We start from the raw sequence: 26,720 nt of genomic DNA, 5'->3' as shown, positions 1-26,720 counted from the left end.
CACAGGGTGGGGGGGATCAGTCCTGTTCAGCTCACTGAGTCACTTTCCCTTACAGATCAATACAGAAATGCCCCCAAATGCTGGCAGAGGAATGAGATTCAGCATCATTTGTGTTTTAAAGCTGCAAAGAAGTAGCCACTCTAAGTGAACTCCCCTGATGGAACTCAGGTCTCATGTTAGGAGTGGTTTATCTGCAAGCTGCATGGCAGCCTGTTAGAGACACTCAACCGAAACTCATCCTTCTTTTAAAAACAATCACCAAATAGTCTGAGTGGGAGAATTTAAGCTCAGTCACACAAACAGTGCCTACCTTCTGTTAGAGATCCCCTCTGGTGATACTCCTCCAACTGGTATCATGGGTTCTGTTCTCCTACATAAACATGACAACCGTCAGTTCAAACAAAACCAGTATCTCTCAAGAACATTAATAGTCTCGGGCCTTGGAGCACTGTACTGTAGCCTAGGGCATAACTGCTTGGGTTTGGTAATGGCTTGAGGTGAAGAACAGTCGGATGTGACGCTTTTTGTCCAAAACAACTCATCACACGTGGGCCAACGGGACTGCTGTATGGGGAAGAGCTGGCCCAAGAGTTTGCTGCTTGTAGTATGTCATGGGAGGGTGATTCATGGCTTCCCTGCCATACCAGGGCTTTGGCGGCTCATTGCTGCGGGCAGGAAGTAATAGTGGGGACACTTCCGCCTGTGCTGTGGTATCTTTTTGTCAGTATCTAGGCTTGCCCAGCGCTTGTGAGGCTGGATGCCTGGTTTCCAGCTATGTAGCTGCCTTGAGGATCCTTTGCTGGTAGAGGTGACACTAGTTGAGCAGGGGCAAAGTGTTTTCTGGTGTTAGGCTCTGTCCACTTACACAATATAACCCTTCTGGAGAGGAGAGCAAACATGACTGGTCGTAACAAGCCCCCAGTCTTCCTGCACGTGGCACATAAGGTACCCATTATTTTTGGATGGCACTAGGAGTAGCCTTCTTGGAGACATATTGCCATGGTGGATCATTTCATCCATAGGGTAATAGCAGATGGGGGCAGAACCTAACATAATGTGTAATTCCATTATATTAACTGGATAGGATGCTTAATTGTGTTTAATTGCAATGGCATGTAAACGGTGGAGTTAACTTTAACTCTGATGCAATTGTATTTTGCTAGGCAGAAACCATGACTCCAGTATTGTTCCCTGAGCTAAGTGTCTCCTCAAGCAGTTAGAGCGTTACATGAGTATTTCAAGCCTGCTTCTTAATGACTTAGTCAAGGGAAATTGCTATGCAGAACTAAAAGGCCAATATTGCAGCTTGTCTCCTTGAGACTTGTCCCCACCTAAGTACAAGGGTAACTTTCAGCTTCTGGTTTGCAGGAGAGTCACTGAAAACCTTTCCTTGGAGCTAGTCAGTGGAGCCCTCTGCCCCCCGATGCTCAGCACAGGTCCCTGACTTGTAGGTATGTAGAATAATTGGAGGCAAGGATATAAGTTAGCTGCACCTTGGGTGCTAAAAGCCTCTTCTTCCACCTCTTTACATCACACCAGTTTTTTCTGCTCTAAGTAGGTTTGTGTGAGGGACTGAGTGGGGCTAGACCAAGACCTCAGTTAAAAGGCTTAGTTGGGGGTCAGAAGTGTCCCAAACCAGCTGTTTGACTGCTGGTGACACTTGACCATGTCCCACTGTCCTCTGGGCAAGCTAAATCCCCTGAAACTTCCTCTGCCCTGGCTGAACATCCCCCATCCTAAATCTCTGACTCCTGTCTGTTGGGCTGGAGCTCCCTGTTACCGCAGAAAGCAGTGAGGTGTGTTGGGTAGTGCTTTCCAGCATCTTGTCCCCCGAGGCAGCCCTGCTTGGCTGTGCTGGTCAGTACTGCAAGAGGGGTGGCAGTTCCTGGTGCTGGCTGTGCTGCGCCTGCCTTGGGCTTGCCCTCGGGCTGGCTGGCAGCAGGGCTCCACTTCCCTAACCCCAAACAGAAACCTGCCCCTCCCTGGCCATGCTAGGCTGCACGTGAGGGGTGGGAATTTGGCAGTTAATACCTCGGCGATGACAGTTTACTCTGGTTCTGAAACTTGGCCAATATTTTATAAGATTAGGAGCAAAGGTTTTGCTGTTTGCTCTGCAGTTAAATTTAAGACAGAAATGCTCTTTGGAGCAGTAGGGTGATAAAGGGAAGTCTTGGGTGGGAAACAAGCACTGAAAATAAAATGGCAAATGCTTCTGTTGGATGCTCAGAGGCTTTTTGTCTTCCAAATAAGGGCCGAGCATCCAAGTATTTGCCAGCTTGATAACTGCAACAAGAATAAACTTCATTATATTTTTGCCCCCAGTGAATGATGCAGCCCCAGAACTTTCCACCCTTTCTTGCTGTTACTGTGTCGAGGTAAAAATACTTGAGCTGTTGCCATTTCTCTGGTGCTGTCACTAACACCTGGAGATGGGCTGTTGTCTAGCAGCTTGCCAGCAGCCAGCAAGGGCAGGGGAAGGGGCCTGCCTCCTCAGAGGAGTGCCTGGCTCAGCTGGCTGCCACCGAGCCTGGGCAGCAGGGCTGCAGCTGTGCAGATGGGCTTTCTGCAGAGGGAGTTTGCCTCCACAGGCAAACCTTTCCACTGTTAAGATGCTGTTTGTCGCCGATTGAAACTTTGGTTCAAACTTTATGGCAATGCAACGCATAGACTGTTTGCAGAGGGCTTGCAGGGGAGCAGCTCAGCTCTGAACCTGTTCTAATTGAAAAGCTGTAGTATGCTCGTGCCCTGTGTCAGAAACATGCCTTTCCAAGGATGTATGCAGTGGAGATTTTTCAAAGAAATAGCAATTGAATTGAAGCAACCCAGTCTCCACTGGGTGTGCTCCATCCCTGGCATGTCTCCTAGTGCTGCGTTGTCTACACTGAGCCAGAAGCAGACCTTTTTTGCAGGTGTTCTCCCAGCTCTGGCAGCATGAGGCACAGGGACTGCAGGGTAATGGTCTTCAACATGCTCTGTAGCTTCGTGCTGAGGCAGCAGAGAGGAAGAAGATGCAAGATGGAAGGGGAGCAGTGATGAGCAGGACTTGTGGTAGAGGAGGAAGGTGGAGGAAGTAGATTAGAACAAAGATCTGTGTGAGTTTGTTCAGGGGAAAATGGTATGTGGTTGTGTAACTGGGGGTTGGATCATACATAACACAGGAACCCGGGGTAGGTATAAAGGTTTGCTGGCATTTCCCAACACTGATGCTTGACTTCACAATCTTAATATTCTGTTAACGGAGCTTTTTATGTAATACTCAATAAATCCTGTATAGACCAAAACTGAGCCCTGCGACACGCAGACCTTCTCCTTGTGGTTTTGTATACTGCAGTGTGTCCTTGGCACCTTGACAGTTATGAGTCTGTCTTTGTCACGCATTGTGCCTACCTATTGCAACATCCCTGTAATGAACACACTATTCAGACTCCCCTAATGCCTAGTCATAACAGGATGGATTAAGAATGGCATTTCAGCCTTCCTTAAGAATTTCCTTGTTTTTGCTGGTCTGAGCTCTCAGGCCTATTGTGTGCTGCCTTACAAGATCTCACTTGGTGGTGTTTCCCTTGAGGGTGTTTTGGGGAAGCTTTTTTGTTTGTCTGTTAATGAGTGCAATCCCCAAGCCACTTTGTGTATGTACCCTGAATATCTAAGAAGGAAAGGGACAAGAATGAATATAACTGACCACATAATCATCACCCCTCCAGAGCCTCTGGACAGCAGCACTATGACATTGTCATCAGTAAAGATGCACTTTTTGTGCTGTCTCTAGAATAAGAGTGTGTTCAGCAGTGATCCCTGCAGGAAAAGGGGCAAAGCCCAAGTGCTTCGTTGCTTTTGTTTTCCTTGAGTGCAGCATCACCAACATGCAGGGTTTTGGGGGAAGAAGCTCGGTGCAGCTTCTCTGTAATCACAGTAGCTTCAAGTCAAAATGGGGAGTTGGGGACGGGGGGGGAAGAGGGACTGTGGTCTGCTAGTCAGGAATGCTGCTGTGTTTCTCACTGGCTGGTGTGAGTGTCTCCTTGCAAACCACAGGGATGGGTGCCTCTATCGGAGCGGCAGTAACGGCTGTCCAGCCGGTCTACAGGATCTTCCCTTCCTGCTGCCCCGCGCAGGCTGTGTTGTTCAGCACAGCTGCTCCCTCTGCCTGCGCTTGAGCAAGAGACTCCTGGCACAGGTTGGAGCCTCGGCGAGTCGCCTGCGCCTCACCACTCCAGCAGATAACAGCTAGCATTTGCAGGAGCTGCAGCAGGGCTAAGGTGCCCTCACGTTTAGAGGGTGGGGAAAATCTAGGCACATACTGAAGTCCTTTGCCCACACAGCCATCTCATCCCTGTTCCCGTGAGTGCCAGGACTGTGCCGTTGGCACTCAGTGCTGTGAACGCTGTACCGATGGCACAGGCTGCAGCCCAGCACTGCAGACCTGACTCTGCACATCGTTTCTCCCTGCCTGCTCACAGAAGCTGATTAATCACTGCTACGGAAAGATGTGTTCAAACCTGATGCACTTCTCTCCTTTCTTGTCTGCTTTGCCACTTAAAATATTGCCTTCTTGCAGCTTGAGCCTTCGTTCTAGCAGGCAGGATGGAGAGGACATAAATGCACAGCAGTCAGTGCTGCATTCTGGCTTTCGTGATGTGCCAGTTATTTTGAATCCAGATTAACTCAACTGGAGTGAACCATGCCTCGAGCACAGCTGCAGGTCTCTGGCCCCATTCTGCCCGTCAGTGACAGGCACCAGGGAGGACCTGCGTGCGTCCATACAACAGTTGCTCTGCTGCCTCTACCTTGCAGCCACCCTTGCTTGACCAGAGCCATTTTTAACCCCCCATAGCAGCACAAGTTTCTTATGGTTTCCTCACCAGGTCCCTTCTGAAAGGGTGGAGTTCTTTTTTTAGCAGTATATGTCAGCCTATTTTTAAGCTGTGTAATCTACCTGACACCTTGGACTAAATTTGGCTCCTTTTCTTTTCATTTCAGTGGATGGTGACTTTGGATGATGCAGTTTTCTCTGTGAGCCTTCAGTGTAGAAAGGCAATGTGTTTCCCTATAGCACTTTTCTCAGTTCAGCACCACAGATTTCCCCCTGGAGTGGGGAATGGCCAGTCCTTGTTGGAATAGTGTGGGGGTTACCTCACAGCTGTATCCTGCACTGCAGGGGAGCGTGATCCGGTCTGACTGAACAGGACTTGAGATAAGACGTGTGTGAGAGCAGCTAGCAAGGTGCTATGAGCAGTGATCAAAGCCTGAAACCCTCCCTCCTTTCCCATCCTCCTGAGCCACATGTTGTGCTGAGATGCAGAGAGCTCTCCCTCAACTGAAGTGAGGCATGCACTGTGCCAGACATTACACAGAGCAGGATCCTGTCCAAAGCCAGGGTGAAATATGCTTTATATATATGCTTGGGGTACAGTCCTGACTCAGTGGATGTTGATGGCAGTGTTCCCATTGACTTCATTGGCTAGGGAGGTTGTCCTTGACTTCACTTTTTAATCAATGCATATTGGTGGGGGGAAGGAGAGAGGAGGGAGGAGTCGGCTGGGGCATGCTGTGGCCAGAGCAGATGTATGAAGCTTCCCTCTCTTCCCACACTGCCATTGCTGGGGAATTTACTGCCATCCTGAGTAGCCACTTGTGTAAACACAGTTAGATTTGGTCCAGGATGCAGTAAAGCAATGGGGAGAGAAGGGGAGAGTGGCACGGTACCACTAAGTCCCTCTAGCTGGAATGCTTCTGCCCTGCCACTGGCAATGTGCAAACCCTTCCTGACTGGTGGAAGTATTCTTGAAGCACAATCTAGGATCTAAGGGAGCTTTCTTAGTGTGTTAATTGTTATTGATGTGCATTCACATGGGATTGATGTGCATTCACATGGGAGAAGGTGGGACTAAAGAGAGGGGTCAGAACTGTGACTGTTCTCCTGGCTAAAAGCATGGTCTCTCTCATGGGGGACTTTCCATCCCACGTTTGTTTAGAGGATGCTCATCTACACAAACCAGGAATCTGTCATACTTGAGAAGCTTTAATGAGAACAGCACTGAGATCTTGTTTCTTCATTTTCCCTACTTTGTCATTGACATGCTATATTGGCAGGAACATGATTCTGGATTATTTTGTAAACAAACCAGTTGCATAAAGTTCCCCTTTAAAGACCCTATAGGCACTTTGACCTCAAGGTTGTTTATCAGCCCAGGCCAGACCCAAGATGTCTGAAGCCACTTGGGATCTTGCAGGCTTAGGTCCAAATCCAGGAGCAAAATGGAGGTGGTCTTGTCAGACAACGAAGTTTTAGCCACCACAGCATCACCTAGGAGACAGCCTTCTGGGGTCTCTGTGCCGCTGTCCAGCTCCTTTCGTTGTAACCTAACATTTTCTTGTTTGCGTGGCTGCCCCAGCCCGATGTGGATAACGCAGTGGAAGCAGCAAAGGCGGCGTTCCAGAGGGGATCTCTGTGGAGACAGATGGATGCCTTAAGCAGAGGACGGCTCTTGCACAAGCTGGCTGATCTTCTTGAGCGAGACAGAGTCATCCTCGCAGTAAGTACAGTGGTCGGGGAACAATGATAAACCAGCAGCAGCTGGCTGATAACTCAGCTCCATCCCTCCAGTTTTGCTGCATCCCTGTCCCATGTCACGTTCCTTTTAAGGTCTCTAGGGAGGAGAGAATCCCACAGTAAGGACCTACCTTCTAGCTCCTTTTTTCCCTGTGCCCACTGCTGACTTAGGCTGCCTGCTCCCACCCCTGTTCTTTGTGCTGTACAGCTGGGAAGGCCAGGTAGCTTTTTCAGAGCCCATGGGCTTTGGTGTTGGGCAATGACAGCAGCAAATCCTTCCTGAACTCATTTCTCATGTGTCAGTCTGGACTGTATTATCCCAGTCCATATTACAGATTTCAGCACTTCCAGAGGAGAACCACAGTTCAGACTTGAGCTAATTCTTTCCCTCTTCTCCTATACAGGAGTAAGGGATTTGGCTTTGTCTTTTGGAGAGTCTAGGGTGAGAAACAGTCCCAGTGTCTCCCACTCAGAGAAACAAGTAACAGTGGCAGAGGCTCAAACTTTCTCTGGTGTGTTTAGAGCTCTGATACTGACTTCTTTCTCTCCCCTCTCTCCCCCTTTCTGTAGGACAGATGGGTCCAAGCAGAACTTATGGCTTATCTTCCTCTTTCTACTGGATGATTTTGGGGGTCCTAAAAGATGGCTGTCGGTTCTTGTATATAGTTGATTTCTTCTCAAAAACTTTAGCTAGTGATTGAAGAGATTATAAATATTAACGCCTAAAATTTTTAAAGCAATAAACATATTCTTTCTTGGTTTAACAGTCATCAATATTCATATGCCTCCCAGGTTAGGTAGCTTTCATATACCTAAAAAAGAGAAAAACTCACTTGGTCCTTCCTTATTACAAAGATGCAAAGCCTGTTTGACTTCTTCACAAACTGTTTCCCCTAAAAAGGGGGTCTGGAAAGAGAGTCTTTCTCTTGTTGGATGTCATCCAAAATTTAAAATGTGTGTAAGTGAGAACTATTCCTTTCCCTACTGAATGTACTGGCTCAGGAAAATCTCTTTATAGCCATGAAGCTGTGTTAACTTGGACTTCTGCACTGAAGAACTATTGCTAATGATTCCCCATCCTGTCCTGAGGAAGGAATCCTTCTGGTACAGAACAAGGGGAGAAGGATCTGAGCTAAAATGTGCTGCAGTGATAGAAGCCTTGAGACTCTGTGGGACTTGTGCATCTTTCCAGATCTCCCCCAAATTCTAGCATCTCTCAGCTTAGAGTTGCTGTCTGTCCGTACCCAGTTCCATCACCAGTTCAGCACAGCACTTCTGCTCTGCTTGTCTTCAGGAGTATGGCATTCGTGACATGCAATGCTATTATATACATAAGTTACTGAGTTGAAGTCCCACTAAGGTCAGCAGTACCTGAGACATGTGGGATGTGCTTAGGAGCCTGTACTTGCATGATTTCTTTGAGCTGAATCTCTTCCCTCAGCACAGTGTCTCTGAACCACACGGCAGGCTCCAGTTTCAGGAGGACAGAAACAAAACTTCCAGGTCTGAGGGGAGTTCTGGCCTGCAAATAAAAGAGAAAAAAATATATATAGTGTGTGTGTGTGAATAAAGCCTGTTCATTTTCTGCCCATTTCTTGGTGTGGCTTCAAAGGGACCTCCTTTTTCCATAAGCCAGGACACTCATTTCAAGCTTTCTGCTGTCCTTCTGATCTGGGAGGGCTTGTTTGGCATTGTTGTTTTCACTGCAGAAAACCAGCCGTAGCTGCCTTGGCTGCGTGCTAAGTAATGACTTATAAAAATCAGTCATTTTAGCAGACGTTCGGAGCGGATAATAATCCTAGTCATTCCAAGGGGAATGTCTGTTCGAGTGCTGTTTGGACCCTAATGTTTGTGGAAGATGACAGGGTATGACTTCATATGTAAACAAAGATGTTTCAATCTACCAAGGGATAGTACTTCCTTTATGCATGTGCTGGCCATTTCCACCAATATCGCAATTAATGACCTGAGTAGAGAACAAAGCATTCACTGAGCTAATATCCAGAACTGCAAGAAGGACACAGGCCCAAACTGGACTCCATTTAGCGCAGCTCAGTATTAGCGCAACTTCAGTGAAGCAACTTCTCCATTGCCGCAGTGTAAGCGCAGATCTAAGCACAAAGGTTTCTTTACCAGAACTCTGTAAAAAATGTGTTTTCTATCATCCTGTGGACAAAAGAGGCTTTTCAGAGGTTGCTTTTAAGATTGTGAAGCAGGAAGCAAAGTAGATTTCCAAATAAAAGAAAAGTGGGTCAGACTGATTTCAGTGACACCATCTGGAATCCAGAACATCTGCGTTGGAGGGTCAGTTACAGTGAAGTCATGACACTTGCATTGCATCTGAGCAGTGCCCCAGACCACCGCCCTGTGTCCCACCCACGGTCACCTTGTGGGAGCTTCCAGAAGACACAGTTTCGTTGCAATCACTGAACAAAGCAACCTGTGCATGTATCGGGGTTACTGAGACTAGTTGTCTTTGTCCTACTTTATTGGTATTAACTAACTTGCTCCTTAAATATAAGGTGAGGGAAGGAAACCTCATGTCTGCAGCACAAGGCAAAAGAAAATTGAGGAGTTTGTCTAAAAGCTATTTTAAAAAGAAAAATATGGACATGTCTGACAGTGCACGTGATTTGTTGTTTCAGACTCTGGAGACAATGGACACAGGGAAACCTTTTCTGCAGGCTTATTTCATTGACCTGGAAGGTTGTATAAAGACACTCCGATATTATGCTGGATGGGCTGACAAAATCCAGGGCAGAACTATCCCAGTGGGTAAGTTCCTTCTGACCCAGTCTCAGAGCTGGGATGGGATCAGGCTTGAGGAGGAGGGAGGTTTTGTGGGAGGGGGGTGCAGGGAAAGACCTGCTTCTGAAAACCTGCAAAAATAACCTTGCATTTCCTTTCTGTCTCAGGGATGCATTTTAAGTAGATACATTTCAAGATTTAAGGTAACAGGAGAACAATGTGAATGTCAGGATAGACCTCTGGAAAATATTGGATGGGCTGTTTCATCGTTTTTTTAAGAGAACTCTTTTGTTGTTAAATTCAGACTAACTCCTGTAGAAAAGGAAAAAAACCCAGCTGTGTGTCCTGCTTCACTGATGCTCCAGCACCCCTGGCAGTGCTGGCCACACAGATGTTTTGAGAAATGAGATAGTGTTTTTTGTTAATTTTTGTTAAAGAGAAGGTCTGAGATGTTGACTTCTCTCAGGAGCCAAAGTGCTGTACTCTTGGAGGGGTCCTCTCAAGTTTTTGACACTTGGAGGAAGTTTATCAACACCTTTCCTAGATTTCATAGCCAGAACAGTCACACTGCACTTCTGTGACTGTGACAGAGAGAAAACACTTTGGCTCACGTGTATAAGTGCAAATACGGTTATGGGGAGAACAAGTTAAGACAGTTGGTATCTGTGTGGCATAATGAACAATGTGGTATATTTTGAAAATCAACCTGCTCTGTCCCTGCATGCTGCTGGTCTCTAAGGGTGTATGAAGGACAGGCACTGCAGACAAAAATTGCTCACCAGAGCAAGGACTCTGAAGGGCTGAACTAGTTCTGCCTGTCCAGTCAGCAGAGGGTCTAAAGACAATGATGTCAGTCATGTAAACTGAGATCTGTCACCCTCATTCAGGTTGACATGAAGCATTGCTTGCCTGGACGTTGGTTGCTGGTACTGATTTGAGATCACTTCTAAAATCTATAGAAATTTTTGAGTTTTCAGTCAGATCTTCCCACTGAAACTAGGCTTTCAGCAAGAAAAGAATCTATAAGGAAAATGTCCTTCCTGCTTTCACTTTGAAAGAGTAATCTCAGTATTTTAACATAAACAGCATTACTTTACTCCCAGAATCCCGTTTTTTGTGGTTTCTTACCAAAAATGCAATTCCTATTACACTGAAATGATTCCTGTACAAAATGGGTACTTCAAGGAGAAAAGTACTTTGCTTCTGTCAGTGAGTCACAATCTGAATGAAATTCACGCTTGTTCTTCAGTGTAGTAAAGAGTTAACCTCCCCTGAGCCTCAACGCAGGGAGTTTGTGGGAGGAATCGACCCAATGGTTTTAAAAGGTTCCCCTGTGAACATGAGCAGCATTTGGCTTTTGAACTAACACAAGCCTGTTCTCAAACAGATCTTCGTCCTTCTGGGGTGTCCCAGGGGCGTGAGTTAAAATGAACAGATACAGGGTTATAAAGTCCTGTCCCCAACCTGTCAGTGTGCAGTAATCTTATACTGTTTCTGTAGAAACAGGGGTTTTGACTGTTTTGCCTTCCTTTATTCTTTTGTTTTGCAGATGAAAACTTTGTCTGCTTCACAAGGCATGAACCAATGGGTGTCTGTGGAGCTATAACTCCAGTAAGTAGCAATGATGGTGCCCTGAATCTCCCTTGAGACTGGAAGAAATGCATGTGCACTCCCTGTCTCATACTGCAGCCATTCGCTTCCTAGTTAAGTACAGCTGTTCTGCAGGGAACTCCCATTTCAGTTGCCTGATGTAGTTTCTTGTGTTACCCCCATGCCAATTCCTCTTGGCAAGGTAACGTCCTCTGCAATGGAAGGGTGGGTCTCCTAATCAGACACTGTTCCTCTCCAAGGCTGACCCCAGTCACCAGAGACCAGTCAGAGCTCTCTGACTCTTCCGCTGCTGGGACAACCATCTTGTCATTACACGTGCTTGCTTCTTGCTGCCTGGTGATGATGCATAGTTTTGAGTTTTAAATCATATTCATTAGTAATAACCCCTGGCTGTTCTCTTAGCTTGTGTGATTAAACCTCATTGAATACAGTTTTCTTTTCCTTGAGGTCTCATTCTTTGCTGAGGGGACAGTGTGGCTAGTTCTTGGAATACCTCCAGTTTTGATGTGTGCTGCTTGCTTTGTTTAAGCAGACAGCCAGAAAGACTTTACAGCTACATGGGAGCCATAGTTAGTTCCTGTCTGGTTGTAACATGCTTTGAACATGGTATCCTACAGGCCATGATGCAAACTGTGGTGTGCAAGATTCTCTGATTAGATACTTGGATCAGTAAAGTCCAGGGAAGATTTTGACCCCTGGGATAAGGTTATAGGAGAGACTGAAAGAAATGCAAGTGGGGCTTTGGATTTGCTTTTGAATACCACGTCTGGTCCAGTTCCCAAAAACATAGGGGGAAATTATTCCTTTTCCTTCAGCTAGACTGAGCTTGTATCCCTGGTGATAAAACGGAACAGTCTATTTAGCCCTGTCAGGCTGTGGTTAGTGTTAGTTATCAGATGTTTGCCTTAATAACTTTGCACAGCTTTTATGGCTGAACCAGCAATGTGACTACTTGTGAGCAACTAGAATTTGTGCCCTAAGTTCAAAACACCAGGTTCCCTGCAATGATCACCGGTTAAAAGGTATCTCCCTTCAACTACCTTTAGCACTCAGGAATGCTTCTGGAGGCTATCCTTTTAAAAACCTACATGTAGGATGCTTTGAAGGACGAATATAAGGGAAAATAGCTGCACTCTTACCATTTCAGGTTGACCATACATCAGCAGTACATACAGTAGAAAGGATTTCTACAACTTTGGATGTGTTAGAAACCTAATCATCTTGGCTGAGAAGAATTCACCTATGCAAGTGGATACTGTTCTGCTTTCAGGACATTATGATAGTAAAAAACATGCCAGTATCAATTCAGATATGTGATTATCATGAGCTGAGTGATGTTCAGTCACAGATAAATTTGTAACACTTCATTAGAGGAACAGTCTATGTCAAGTTTGCCACTATGCTCTAGAAGATGAAAAATAGCAGTATTAAGTTACACATTTAAAAAGCCCTAGTTTTTAATTAGCTCTATCAAAGAAAAATTGTCTACCTGCCCAGGTGCAAATTGTTAGGAGACTGAAGTGCTTCTTTAGTAGTATGACAATCCACATACTGTTCACCACCCTGAAACTCTGAGCTCTTGAAAGCTAAGCTAAGAAAAAAATGGGAAAGATTTTGATTTAGCTGTTTTCTATAAAGTTGTCTTTGCTTAATTTAAAATCCCTTCATCTAAAGGTCTAAACTTAGGTCTGAAAAACCAGTTCTGACGAGTAGATAGAGATCCTTTGTCTTGTAAAGAAAAATAGGTTTCTTTAAGTCAATGAATATTTCATTTCAACCCAAAGAAGTGATTTGATTTTGCATCCAGAAAGTTTAGGTCAAAAGTTTGATGCATACCTTTACTTTTTCAGCAATTTTTGGAACAAATCCTTATTTCACAATGTTTATTTTCTTCAGTTTACTCCAAAAACATTTTTCCAAATTTGACTCAAGTTCAACACTATGTTTGTAAAAAGGATGATTTGGGTCGACAAAACCACATCTGTCTCCAGTTTACTCAGAACAAGTCCCCTTCAATTTTTTTTCCCGTTTGATCTCTAACAGCAATAGTCAGTGGATTTGTATATTGCTACTTGATATAGAGGGATTCTGTCTCTATTCGCCTGTGTCTCCCTAGATCAACTAACAATCCTTCCTTTTTACTGTAGCTTGACTATATTTAAACCCACCTACTTAGCAAGGGAAGTTCTTAGAGAGTGCAGCATATGACTGAGCTTTATTCCAAGGTGATGTCAGGCAGCCCTGAAGTCCCTTCCTAACTTATTTTCACCAGCTGTTCCGCAATGGAAAGATCCTAGTGGAGTTATGTCATGCTCTGAAAATGTAGAAAAGCAGTGAAGATGCAAATGTCCCCAGCTGAGAATTCAGGCCTTCAAGAAGGCTTAGGAGAAAAAGTCAAATAGGCAAATGGTGGGATGTGGCCAACCGGAGAAGATCACTGAAATGAAACAGGTTTGGGGACGATGGAAAGGCAAGTTGAAGAATAGTGCTTTAGAGTAAATTCTGCATTGTCCTGAGGCTGCAGGGTTAGAACAGAACTCGTCTCTTAAAAGCTACACTGCTAATTTGTTTGTAAGTGTGAATTTGTGGATTCCTAACATATTTGGCTTCTTTGTTGATAGCTGAAGGCCTTTGGCTTGAGCCTTGACAAGAAGTCCCCATACTGTTGGCCTACTTCCATCATCCCTGAAGCAACATTAATTATTTTTAATGAAGAAAACCTTTCTGCTGCCAAATGACCTTTCTGAGATTCTGCATGAGCTAGATTTTCCACTTCTTGCTTAGGCTCCAAGATCTACAAATCACATGACCATGAAAGAGATTAGCACAGAGGAAACTGATGTGGACTGGTTCCTAATTCCAAATAAGAAAACTAATTGGAAAGGAGCAGTTTACAATTTAAAGGGAGTTTAAGACCTCCCCTGGATCTCCATGGCTGAACAGCCCACTGCAGTTTCCTACGTAGAAACCTGGAATTGGATGATATTGCATAACTCCTAACTTTTCAGCCCTTATGGTAACACAGAAAACTGAGCATCTTTCAAAGAGCAGTTTCACCCCATAACTCCCCCACATAGGGTTGCAGTTCAAAAGGGATGCATCAGAATCCCAAAAGGGATTCTGTGAACAGCAAAAATCCTATATAAAGTGTGGTCAAACTCCAGTAAAGAACGAAGTTGCATCATACAATGTGCTTGTCTGATTTAAGAGGATTAGCTTGGGGAACGGAGGAAGATGTAATCTGTCATCCAAGCAAGCGCACTATTATAAGGAAACACCACTCTTTGGGCTATTCTCCCAGGTGCTTGTTTTTCCCTGAGCTGTGCAGAGGTGGGGAAAATGCCACTTGGAAGTGAGTGGGTGGCTGTGCAGCTGATCTGACTGGCCTCCTGTTCTTGCAGTGGAACTTCCCGTTGCTGATGCTGGTTTGGAAGATGGCACCAGCGCTGTGTTGTGGAAATACTCTGGTTATAAAGCCGGCTGAACAAACTCCTCTCACATCGCTGTACATTGGCTCACTGATTAAGGAGGTAAGGAGATCTGAGCATCCCGTCCAGGTACTGTACTTTTAAGGTCACGAGGGAGACTGCATATTGAATTGGCTCTGTGGGTTTTTAGGCTGCATTAAATTAAAGATTTCACAGAGGAAAGTGGGAACAAACTATGTCTTCAGTCTTTTCTTTCAGAGACCCTGGTGTCTGGCAGTGGCTAACTGGGAGGTAACAAGGATTACAAAACCTGTAGGTTTTGCTCCTGTAAAAGAAAGCTGGAAAGAGAAAAACTGGTCTTTTATTCTTCTGTCTTGTCCTCTCCTCTCCCAAATGAGGGAAAGACTGCAGCTCAGTTTTATTAAGCAACATGGATCTGACAAAAAGGAGAGTGGTTAGCCAGCAGTGTTGTGTTTGTACCCTTTTTAGACATGGGATAATTCAGTCAAGGCAGCGTGCCACAGGAAACTATTCTTCATAGTTTCTGCGTCTCATTAAACAATTTAGCTATGTCTGGCCTTTAGAGGCACCTGTCATACTGACATAAAGAGAAAATCACAGGTTGGGATTTCAAAAGGCTGATTTAGGACTTGTCATGTAGGACCCCAGGTGCCCTCAGATTTATTCAACACACAGAGGTGATGGCAGGTGCACAGTATCTTCCAGGACTGCTCTGTACAGCATCAGCCTTGTATATTTAAGTATGTGACCCTAATTGTGAACAAAAACTGAAGGTGTTGTGTGACACAGAACAATGTCCGGCATGAACAGGCACATGCCCAAAGCTAGATGCATTCAGCATAACGTGGCATTGTTTAGTCTAGGCCAGAATATGCTTTAGCCTCTCAGCTAGAGAGGTCTGTTCACTAGTCTCAGTCTAATTTTGATGATGATCCTATCCGTTCTTGGCTTAGCCTGGGGGAAAATAAAAGGACATGCTAACAATTGACAGTTAGGGCTCCTCCGCCAGGAGAAGTATGCGAAAGTACTACCAGTTAAGTGTCTTTCTCCTGCAGTTAGTTGACTTAATAATAATGCGCTAGATGAGTGAGCGTAGGGTGCAGTTTTCATGACTCCCAGCTCGCTCTGTCGTACCACTGCTCTTTTCACTCTGGCATCCAGCTCCCCACAAAGATGTAGCATTTCCCTAAAAGAGCCATTTCATTCTTGTGAAATTATTTTTTTAAACTGAAAATCTAATCCGTTTTTGGCAGTTGCACTTCAAGGCAGAAGTGTAATTAGAGCAGAGTAATTTTATTTGAACATGCCCTCTGCTACTGCCAACAATTAGCTAAACTCTTAGGAGTTTGTCAGAAGAATAAATTTCCTTTATTTATTTATTTATTTATTTAGAACCTTTTAAAAGGATTCAGCAGATGTTAACACACAAGCAAAACTATTTATTGGGTTGAATGACATATTTTTGCATCAAGGAGAGTAGTTTGGCTTTTGTTTTTGCTGAAAAACAGAAGAAGTCTTTCTGGTTCAGGGTGACCTGAATGAATTTTTTGCTTCCTTGTGGCTTTGCTGCTGATTCTAAACCCTGTTACTTGCGCAGTTCGGTGCGCAGTGTTTTCTTGAAAACTGATTAGCCCAGATGCAAACTCCATTATCTTTTAGCATTGTCTTTTATCATTGTCACTTCCATGTGGGAACTTGGACTGCATTCCCGATTTATGCAAAAAAAGTCCTATCAAGATAATTTTTTGCAAGGTAGTACATCAGCAACTACTTCCATTTTTTCTGTATTAGAAAGGAGCAATTGCATTTACTGAGATTTTATATTTAAAAGCCACAAGAAATGAAGTGAATATTTAATATCCTACAATTCCATTGTTAAGAAATGCAGGGAAAACAGCCTGTGCAGTCAGTAGTAGGGAAAAGCTAGCCTAGAAAAGCATAATCCTTGAAACTCTTGTTTCAGGAAGCAAAAACAGACCAGTAAGGCCCACACTTCTCCTTGCACTAGAATTTCACCTGAGGTTTTGCCATTTGTGTCTTTTGGCAAAATTACTAGTTGGCTAATCTAGGTTGTAAATGTGGTGGAAACTGGCATTAGTCTGTTACCATCTGCACTTGTATTCCTGTTTTATTAGACCCATCTTCTAGTGAGGTTTTACTGACTTCTTAATCCCTCTGGCCCCTGAAGAACCGCAAATGTCAACCTTTGTTCAAAACAAACTTTCATTCAGTTACCCCTTGGCTCCATCTGCACTGCAGTAGCTGGGGGCCAAGTTTGGCCAAAAGACTCACTCTAACTTGAATTTGGGACTCCTCCAAGAATTCTTACTGAATCTTGGCATTTCCTAAGCATGGCTGTTGTTTTCACTCATGTCTACTCCAGTGGGTAGCAAGCAGCCATGTTACTGAATGGTCTGTTTTTCCCAGGATGTATCTGGTATATTTGTATACACCTTAAATTACTTTAACATGCACTAGGCATGTCAAATACATATTAATTTTCATATTTGTGCCTTGCATTTTAATGGGGAAATGTATATTTTTGCCCTGAGCTTGATTTCAGTGAGGTTAGTAAAAGCAGGTGATACTGTTAATTATTGAAGGATTAAGGTGTTTTGCTCACTGATCTCCTGTGATGTTCCAAACATGAATGGGTTTCGCAGAACCCTCCTATAAATGCTTAAGAGTGAAAAGCTACAGAAATCACTTTGATGGTTTGTAGAGTTTGTCCTCATCCACAAGAACATAGTGCAATTAATTCAGGCTTCTTGAGAACTGAACTACAGCTCTCAGGAGTGCAGATAGGGTCCAAAGTGTTCAAAATCCCTCTCTACAGAGCTCTATTTAACTTCCTTTTAGGTGGGTTTCCCTCCAGGTGTGGTGAACATTGTGCCAGGCTATGGCCCCACAGCAGGAGCTGCCATTTCTACCCATCACAGCATTGACAAAATTGCTTTTACTGGATCAACAAAGGTAGGTGATGGCTTTCTCAAACATCTGCTGTTCCTGTATGTGTTCTCTCCTAAGACTGCCAGCCATAGAAGACTGAATGATTTTCTCTGTCACCAAAACCATTTTCCATCATTCCTATGTGACAGGATTTCTGAGAAGCATTTGGGATTGGTCTAATTCAGGTCCAGCTGCTTTTATTACTGATCCTTGCACTTCTGATAATGCCGTACCTCTTTAAGCTGGGTTTTGCCAAACTGCCACATTTCTGTAAGAACTGTAAGTAACAGATGTTCTGACATAGGCAAGAGGGTCTATAGGGGAGGCCTATGGTGACTTAACATCGTGTCATCGACCTAGTGGAGCTTCTGGACAAGTCTGCCTGCCAGTCCTGCCCTGCAAGCATGTGCAACTGGAAAACATGTCAGTCAGAGTCTTCAACAATTCTTCCTGGGCTTTAGTTACCTCAGAGGAACTGGGGCTTAAATAAAAACATGGCATAGTGCCTGAGGCTTCCACTGCTGACGTGGATGGGATTAACATTTCAGCTTCTTTTGAGACATACACAGTAAAGCACCTTCTATTCATTTTTTTCCTGTAAGTAGCTATGGCTGCCTTGCTTAGAAAAGGGGAGAAAGAGAGGCCTCTGCACTGTCACGCACCTACAGCCATCCTCTTCTGTACCTGCATCGGAGAAAAGAGCATATTGCTTGGCCTAGTCTGTGGAATTGAGCATAGGAGTGGCATGCAAAAGAATTTGTTTCCAGTGATCGCTGTTGCAAACTCCCTAATGAAAAATTGCTTAGAAATGTGAATGTTTGTTTTTCCACTCACTGCTGTAGATTTTCCTTGCGGTACATACCCACGCCCTGAAGAGGGGCTGTGGGCAAAGAATGGAAATGTTCATACCAACGGTGCAGTTGAGGCAAATAGTCTTTTCATTTTTATTTCCTTGATAACATTATTCTTGTTGAGCATTTGCTGAATTCATCCATTCTCATGTCTTTCCTCATAATTGCAGAGTGCAATCCAATTGCATAATGATAACAAATTACCCTGAAAGGTATTCTTGGTCGATAAAGGTAACTCGCTAAACATTTAAAGGTGTTTCAAACTATATGGTTTGCATTTAACAACAGTACCATCTAGTGGTTTAGTGTACATACTAACTACACAGCTTATCCCATAGGAGAAGGTCTGTTAAGCCTCCGTTTCTATGTAGAGATCATGGGAACAAACATGAACACAGTAAAGTAAAAGTTCACAATGAGTTTTTATTTTCTAGATAGTTGGTCTAATCTAGGAGCTTACCCAGACACATGCTTCTCTCCAAATCCTAGATCAGAAACTTTTAGCTCAGATTAGACTCTGACTGTGTGAAAACAATAGAGCTTATAGATTGATCCAACCCACATGGATCTGTTTGGGTCTTTAATGAAAAAGGAGTATCCAGTGGATTAGGAGCAGAAGGAAAATCTCAGCCGCTGGAGCCTGTAGGCAAAAAGCTCCTATTGGAAGCATTGTGCTTGTCTTCCTAATCCATAGGTGTGCAGGAAACACTGAGGGAGACAGATTCTTTGCTAATGCATGTGTAATTTAGAAGTGTTTTCTTTCCCCTCCACCCATCTGTGAGTTCAGCTGCACCTCTGCAGTATTTGCAGCATTATGCTACTGTTTCTGAGCCAGAAAGTGAAGCTAATGTAAAATACATTTTGACTTAGTTTTTAAGCCCTGGCTTGGGCTCAATGCCAGCCTGAAACTACTGATATTAAACTGCATGAGAATTTTCCCATCTAAATTTCTTACTTTCCCTCAGTGCTCATGAGATAGCTAGCCTGTAGTAATGACTCTTGTGAAGCTACGTGCATCTTGCAGCATGATGCAGCATGATGCATCACTTTATTTCTGCTGTTGCTAGGACTTGCTGAGCGACTAGAGATGATCTGTACCACTAGGCTCAGGAGTCTTGCCTGAGCTGTAAAGGCAGTACGTGAGAAATGCAGACCTGGAAGTGCCAGCCAAATGCCACATGCTTTCCTTGCTCACAGCTCCACACCAGTGCAGTAATATTTTTAGGCAGAAATCAAGTTAAGATTGCCATGTTCGAAGATAAAATACACGAAGACAAGTCACAAAATGAGGACATTCAAAGCCAAGGTCAAATTTGAAAAAAAATAACCCCCCCTAAAAATTGAGATTCCCAAATAATTTTTACTCATGCTATTTCTAACAAAATCAGACTACTAAATTATGCTGACTCTTGATGTATGTTCTTCTTGTGAAGAATTCCATTTTTAAAAAATGGAAGAGAAATTGCTGTTTTAGTGTTTTCAGTATAAAAAAGAAATAGGCCAGTCGATCAGAATTGGGAAAATATTTAAAATGAAACATTTTTTCTGTGGGGGAAAAAAACCCTCATTTTGATAGTATTTTGATTAAATTCTGAAACAAAAGTAAATCCTCCATTTCAGGAGAGGGTGGCCAGATAAATTCCACCAGAGAGTCAGAGCCGGTTCTTGGGCAGAAGATGCCAGAGCAAAGCTTGTCAGAGCTTATCTGTCAGCATCCTCAGTTATTGCTTGGGAGGGAACGTGTCTCAGTCACTCTTGTGTGTGAAGCAGCTCAGCCTGATCTGTCAGAAAGAAGTGGGGTTCTCCTAAATGTCAAAATCATCTTTTATGAGAGAAGTAACAGGTAAGAACAGTGAGTTCTTATCACTGCCTTGGCAAGATCTACTCAAAGACATTGAGTTCCTGATTTTAAATATAAAATTCCTTCCTCATTAACCTTGGAGCCCTATTGAGTGCCAGGCAGTTGCTCAACAGTTTGCGCTGTCCAGCATGATAAATGCCTTCTTCTGCAGTTCTGGTAACAGATAACTTCAGACTGCAGTTCCTGTAGTTCTCCCACATAGAATATAATTTCATATCTGCCTAAAAGAGATGGTAATTCTGGGTCTGTTCTTGACCCAATACATCACAGCAGTAGGAAACTCAAATCATTTCAGAGCGCGGTCCCTGACTTATGCCAGCTTCAGCCACCCACCAGGCTCTTCTGCCCTTGTTAGCATCCCACTTGACACACTGAATTAACACTTTCAGGGGGAACAGCCCATATCCTCTTTGTGTCTCAATACTACAGGTTGGAAAACTGATCAAGGAAGCTGCTTCTAAAAGCAACCTCAAAAGAGTGACATTAGAGCTTGGAGGAAAAAACCCCTGCATTGTGTGTGCAGATGCAGACTGTAAGTATGGGCTGCGGTGTCTGTATTTGCTGTAAGACACTATGAGTGCGGTGTGCCCTGTGTGCCTCTGCTGTCCTTTGGCAGCTAGCAGGGCTGGTATTCTTCCCCAGGCCCCTCCATCCCAAAGGCTGCAGGAAACCCCTGTCCTAGAGCATGATGGCGTCATTCTGCATTTCAACTGTCTCCCAGCACGGGGAAGATCCATGTGGCAAATGAGCAGACCATTATAGCGCTGCCTTCCCTGGGTATGGCTGGAGTTGCAGATAGGACACACTGCATTTGTGCGTCTCTGCTGTCATGGTACCTTCCTTTTGAGCTGGAGAGCCAGAGCCAAGTACTGTTTCCTAAAATGCAGGCCCCCTGCAGACTTTGCTATGACAGAAGAGTTTACTAGGACCTGATCTAATCCTTCCTTCTTCCTTCCTTCTATTCCTAGAGGGTCTGCAGGATTTGTTTCATGTGGTTCTCTTGTGTTAGTGAGTAGCACTAGGAGATGTATTTAACCTGTGACCATCAAAGTCATTTTAAAAACTTACTTGGCTTGGGGAAAATACTCTCCACTTTCCTGCATGTGTAGGCTAAAAGCAAGACATGTGTGCCATCTGTTAACAGTGAGCATTGCAAGGACCTGGTCTGAGCTGGTTGTACAACAGAAGGGCACGCTGCTTTCTAAACAATCACTACTGAAACTAGTCTTCAGGAACTCATACATGGGATCTAGGGATCCACAATTGAATTCTAATGTGGGATTAAAAACTAGTTGCTGCCCTGAGTGAGACCTTGTGGAAGAAGGTGTCAGAGCCCATGACAAATCAGACCCTGGGACAAAAAGCAGGGGGCCGCTGGAAGTAGTAGGGAGCTGGTTTAGGGGCAGAGCAAGGCCTGGTGAGTGCCCTTAATGCGTATGGACCATTGTCAGCAGCTTTTAAGGAAGCTTTCCAAAAGAGAAAGGAAGAAAAATAAGGCTGAAAACATCAAAAGGCAGAAACTGCATGTGGTAATGCTTTTTCTTCCTGGACTGCCCTGCAGTGGACTTGGCAGTGGAATGTGCCCATCAAGGCGTGTTCTTCAACCAAGGGCAGTGCTGCACGGCTGCATCGCGAGTGTTCGTGGAGGAGCAGATATACCCAGAGTTTGTCAAGCGCAGTGTGGAGTACGCCAAGAAGCGACTTGTTGGAGACCCCTTCGATGCCCGAACCGAACAAGGGCCCCAGGTAACTGCGTGCCTGAGAACAGTTGTTGTTTGGTTTTTGGTTAAGCTTTTGTTTAATTCTCCTTGGATAAATATTATCCTTGTGAATATGGTCCCAGCAGAACCCTGAGGGGTGAGTAATGTATCATGGCTTTATTTTTGTTTTTATTTTAAATACCAGTTAATCACAACTGTTGAAATGTTATGTTGTAATTTTCTTTTTAACACAAATGTATTTAATTCACTTCCTAGCTAGCTTTGTGCAAGGGGCTGTCTCCCTGGTACAATAATAGAAAACTTCTTGCAGTGAGGACTAGAGATGCACAGAAGAGTGCAGCTGCAGAAACGATCATTCAGCTACTGGGCTGTGTTGGTGATGACAAGTAGTTAGAGCCCAAAGACTCAGGAGTCCCCACTTTCCTTTTCCTCTTCTGCCCCCTTATGATCCTTTGGTGAGGTTTCAGCTGAGCTGGAAAAAAGAACCATGCTAAGCCAATGTCACAGCCAGTCTTGTCAATGCTCCCAGAAATCTTATTTCTTCCTTCCAAAGTGATGTGAGCTGGAGTGATGTGTGTGGTGGAGAACTCTGGAGGAAGGTGATCCTAGGGTCAGATCTTCAAACAAGGCCACTGTTTGCTACTGAAATTAAGGGAGAATCCCAGAAAGCTGTAGCCTAGGTCATCTGTTCCCAGTACTACATTTTTCTTCCTTGATACGGTACAGGATTCCCCAGAGAAGGGATGACCCAGGGGACATCTGCCTCCTCATCTGGAGCTCTAGGCCCATCCACACTTGATACATATGTGGCAAAATCTCTCTGTGTATCCGCATGTATGGGGATATGATGATGTATGTCCTCTGTTCATGCTGGGGCTGAATCTGTTCCTGAAACTTGCCTAGAAAGAGATATCAAACTGCTCAGCTGTCTTGTTAGGGAAATATTAATGTGCTGGAACCTGTTTCAACAGAGATGAGCTAACCCTCAAACTGTTCCAGGGTCTGCTCTTACCTTCTGTTCAGGACTCTCAGCTTTTCAGAGTTGTTTATGTTTTTTGATGTAGTATCAGCTTAAGCCTTACCTAGCTTTCAGTAGTTGTAAGTGAGCTGCACTTACAGTTGGTCCCATGGGGACCACCTTTGGCTGGCTGCTCTGATAGAGACCATTGACTTCATAGGAACAGCCCCTGAAATCACAGGGACTAGCTATGTGGTTTGAAAGGGTGAGCAGAATGTGTAGGACTGGGCTGCTTATTGCAATTCATCCATCCCCCTCAACGCTTGCCAGGCTGTCAGAGCACTGACAGCACTTCCCAGTGCTGCTGTGGCTTAAGGGATACTCCTTGCATACAGAGCTTATAATTAAGGGTAACGGTAAGTGGCAATAACAGTCTGGAGAGATTGCAAATATGGCCCATTTGTCCTCTCTCCTTGTTCTGGCTTAGCTGTTACACTTGTAGTAGCTAGCAGAGATAGGACTCCCCCCAGCCTGAACTTCTCTGCCCGCCAGCTGTCAAAGCCAGGAGTGGAAGGTTTGGTGAGAGTGGGAGGAAACTGCTAATCCCAAAGCTTTCATGTGGCTCCCACTGCAAAGGAGCAACCACTTCCTCTGCCTCTGCAATGGTTGCTGTCTTTCTGGAGCCTATGCTGTGAGATGCAACACAGAAATTCAAGCTTAAAAATGCAGAAGGAGGAAATAATGCAGTACCTCCAAAAGTAGCGGAGATTCACACCTGCCCTTAAGTTACTATTCAACTGTAAAGATCTAGATCAGGTTTCTCCTCTGTTCTTTAAGTCACCTGCTCTGCTATGAGGTGGGTTTTGTTTTGAACTGATGGAGAAAGGAAGAATCACCAGAAAAAAACACTTCTTCCTCCTCTCCCTCAGCTCTCCCTGTCAGGCCTCAATTGCTTCAGATCCAGGTCATTGCATTTATTCTCCTTCTGTGGCTCAGGGTGAACATACGGAACGGTGTTACTAAAAGTGGGCCACAGAGTGTTGTGTAGACCCGGTTCTGGGGTGATCACTAGCTTAGAAGCCAACAGTGCAAAGGTGTTGGAGCCGGCCCTTATGTTGAAGATGGTTGTAGCCCATGATCTTTATAGTCCTTCATGAGCTCCAAGAGCTTGCCACCAGACAACAGGCCCAAGAACCTGTACAGAGTTCAGAGGCAGATGCAGGAGATCCTCTGTAGTCCGGACTTTGGGCTCACGCTCTGGGAAACTAAGCCAGACCACAGCTGCTGAGACAACATGAAGCAGGACAGCATGGAGTGACAGACAATACTGTTCCACAAGAACTTAATATAAACTGGTCCTGAATATGTGGTCCTGTCTGCAGCTGCTTATTCCTGTATTGCACTGCACTTGTGAGCTGGACTGAGGAACTGGCTGATTCAGGTCTAAACCAGCCTTTTCGTGAGTGGGGAAGAAAGGCAGATTTTTACCCAAATCAGTTTCCCGATGTGCATTACTGTGCACTGGCATGGATGCTCATGGCACGGGTGTGGGGAAAGGACAGTGTGAGCTGCAGCATTGGGTTATGCTGATCTAAACTGTCCTGCTCTGATCAAAGTTAAGTTGAATTTAATCAGTATTGCACAGAAATGAGACATGCTTCTGCTGTGGCTTCTCCAGAACTCACATGTGTCTGAGTATGTTGGCTGGCTGGGAATTCAAAGGATGCCACAAGAAACCTAAGGGGTGGTCAGGGTTGCTTGATTAGAGTGCCAACCTCAAATGTACATCAAGGGCCTTTTTTAAGTAGATTCCTGTAAGCTGTGTCACAGGAAATAATAAAGTAAATCTGCACAGGCAGCAAACTGGTTAACTGGCATACTATAAAATTGTGAACAGCAGACTGCATTAGATGAGACTAGGGTCCCGATAGATGAGAACAGGGATTAGACTAGAGCAAGACTAGATTAGTCTTGTCACTGTAAAACCCCAAACCCTGGGATTTGGGGACTATACGACCTCATCTACAGGAAGAAAACAAGCCCTAAATCTTCCCTGTGGCATTTACTAGCCAGAAGTTACTCAGCCCAAGCCTTATTGCTTGATTTTTAAGACACCAAATATTTTTCTTAGACTATAGATATTTGTATACTTTAGGATTAAGGCACGAGAGCAGAATATAACTGCAGTCTGTTCAACACAAATATGGGATTATTCTTTAGGATTATGGATGATAGGTTAGGAAAAGGAAAAACTGCTTCTTGCAGTCTTGGCTCAAATGAATCAAGATGTGAAGATCTGGGGATTCTCAGCATCACCCTGTTCTCGTAAGAGCCGCCTTCTCTTTTGAATTAGATGGATGAATGGTAGAATTTGCTCTGCCAGATCATATGCTTTCAATAGAAATCAATACTCAAACCATAAATAACAATGGAGCAGGGGGCAGAATTTATACAAGCCTTGCAAGCTCTAGTTACAATGACAAACAGTTCCTCCCTTGCATTTCATTTTTTACAAATGTTTTCTTTCCCTAGTGTCTTTTCATCTAACTATAGTTTGCCTTGCAACAAGTTACAGCTGTATAAATATCCTTGTTTTGTTTGCTGTGATGTGAAGGGGCTGAACTAGATTGGTCTGGATCACAGACATGCCAGGATGGAAAGCACTTGCAGATATTTTCAAGTTATTTACGTTTGGCAACTAAGCAACTAGACAAATAGACAACATGTATGACACCTGCCAAACTTTGTGTTACACCTTGTAGCCTACATGAGGGCACACATTTTCTCATGTAGTAACATGTATTAAATGTTTCCTTTGGCAGCATTTTACACACGAGAACATGAGCACTCAGTACCAAGTTGTCTACAGGGCATGTGATATGCACATCTGTGTGGCAGGAGATGTGCTGTTCTCTGTTTTCTCTCTGTACCAGAAGTACCCAAAGGACACTCTCCTGAAGCTTTGATATTTTTCTAAAAGCATGAAAACTTGGATTGCATGTGGACAGGATTAACGAGGGACAGGATATAGTCTGTAATCTGGAGGAGTTGCGTATGGAGCACTCTATGTTCAAACAGTCCCAACTGGCGACTGGCTCTGCTGAAATAAAAACAGATGTCTAGGGAAGGGTATAGAACCAGGGCAAACATTTGGAGATAACTGGCATTCAGAATAACCTTCCAGGCTGCTCCTTGAGCCAGTGGCAGAGTCTTTTATTTAATTTGCCTCCATTAATTTGTCCAGGTTTCTGTTAGTTTTTTTTTTTTTTTAGCAACTCTGTAAGACTTTTCCCATCTGCAGCATGCTGTGATGAGGTGTTCCATGGCTTAATTATGCAACATGCAAATAGCTACATCCTTTTGTTTGAAACCTGACAGTACCTGCAATATAACACTGCATGTGGGGCACAAAAGAAGTACCAGTACTGATCGGAAGTGCTGTGGGCTTGCGTACTTCTTCCCAGCACGTGTGACCCAGTGTGCTTGTGGGGTAAGCGGTGTCTCCTGCCTGGTGCGGGAGTGCACAGCTGTGCAACTCCAGTGTCTTGTGCACACATCTGGACTGGCCTTTCCCCACCTTTGCTGGAACCCCTAGTTTAAAGGCTAGTAACACAGTAGTGCTAGCCCTTTGAGCTTGCTGTATATTTAGGCGTGGGTGGGAAGGGGTTAAGCAAGGTTGGTAATTAAAAGTGAAGATATGGATGTCCAGTCCTGCCAGTTCAGAGAACCAGAAAACGCTGGAATGCTGCTAGTCTCTAAGATACTTGAAAGGTGATTCTGATATTAAAAATACGGCTTTAGGGCAGTAGTTGTTCTGAAACCACTCCACTAAAAGAGCTTATCTTTGTGGCTGGGTGGCAAGAGGTGGAGGCAGAGCTGGTTGGGTTCTTCCAGCTCTCAAGCTGGAGCCACACAGCTATAGGTGAAGTTGCACATTATAGCTAAGTCAGTTTATACCCTGCTTCTCCCTCCTTTGCACTGATTCTGTTGCTCGTCAGATCCCTTGCTGAGCTGACTCAGCT

The 26,720-nt window shown here is 44.4% G+C and overlaps 1 protein-coding gene across 1 annotated transcript in view; it reads left to right on the top strand.

The window, feature by feature from the left end:
• Nucleotides 1-26,720, top strand: part of ALDH1A3 (aldehyde dehydrogenase 1 family member A3) — a 39,772-nt gene that overhangs the window by 3,792 nt on the left and 9,260 nt on the right. Inside the window, exons 3-9 of the mRNA XM_026121745.2 lie at nucleotides 6,393-6,533; nucleotides 9,196-9,325; nucleotides 10,848-10,909; nucleotides 14,311-14,439; nucleotides 17,218-17,331; nucleotides 20,449-20,551; nucleotides 21,581-21,765. Of these exons, the coding sequence (XP_025977530.1) occupies nucleotides 6,393-6,533; nucleotides 9,196-9,325; nucleotides 10,848-10,909; nucleotides 14,311-14,439; nucleotides 17,218-17,331; nucleotides 20,449-20,551; nucleotides 21,581-21,765 (864 nt within the window). The remainder of the gene's footprint in view (nucleotides 1-6,392; nucleotides 6,534-9,195; nucleotides 9,326-10,847; nucleotides 10,910-14,310; nucleotides 14,440-17,217; nucleotides 17,332-20,448; nucleotides 20,552-21,580; nucleotides 21,766-26,720) is intronic.

This window comes from Dromaius novaehollandiae, chromosome 10, assembly GCF_036370855.1.
Source record: "Dromaius novaehollandiae isolate bDroNov1 chromosome 10, bDroNov1.hap1, whole genome shotgun sequence".
In the NCBI taxonomy this organism is placed as follows: domain Eukaryota; kingdom Metazoa; phylum Chordata; class Aves; order Casuariiformes; family Dromaiidae; genus Dromaius; species Dromaius novaehollandiae.
The sequence above is the reverse complement of the archived record's forward strand: the minus strand, read 5'-3'. Positions and strand labels throughout refer to the sequence as shown.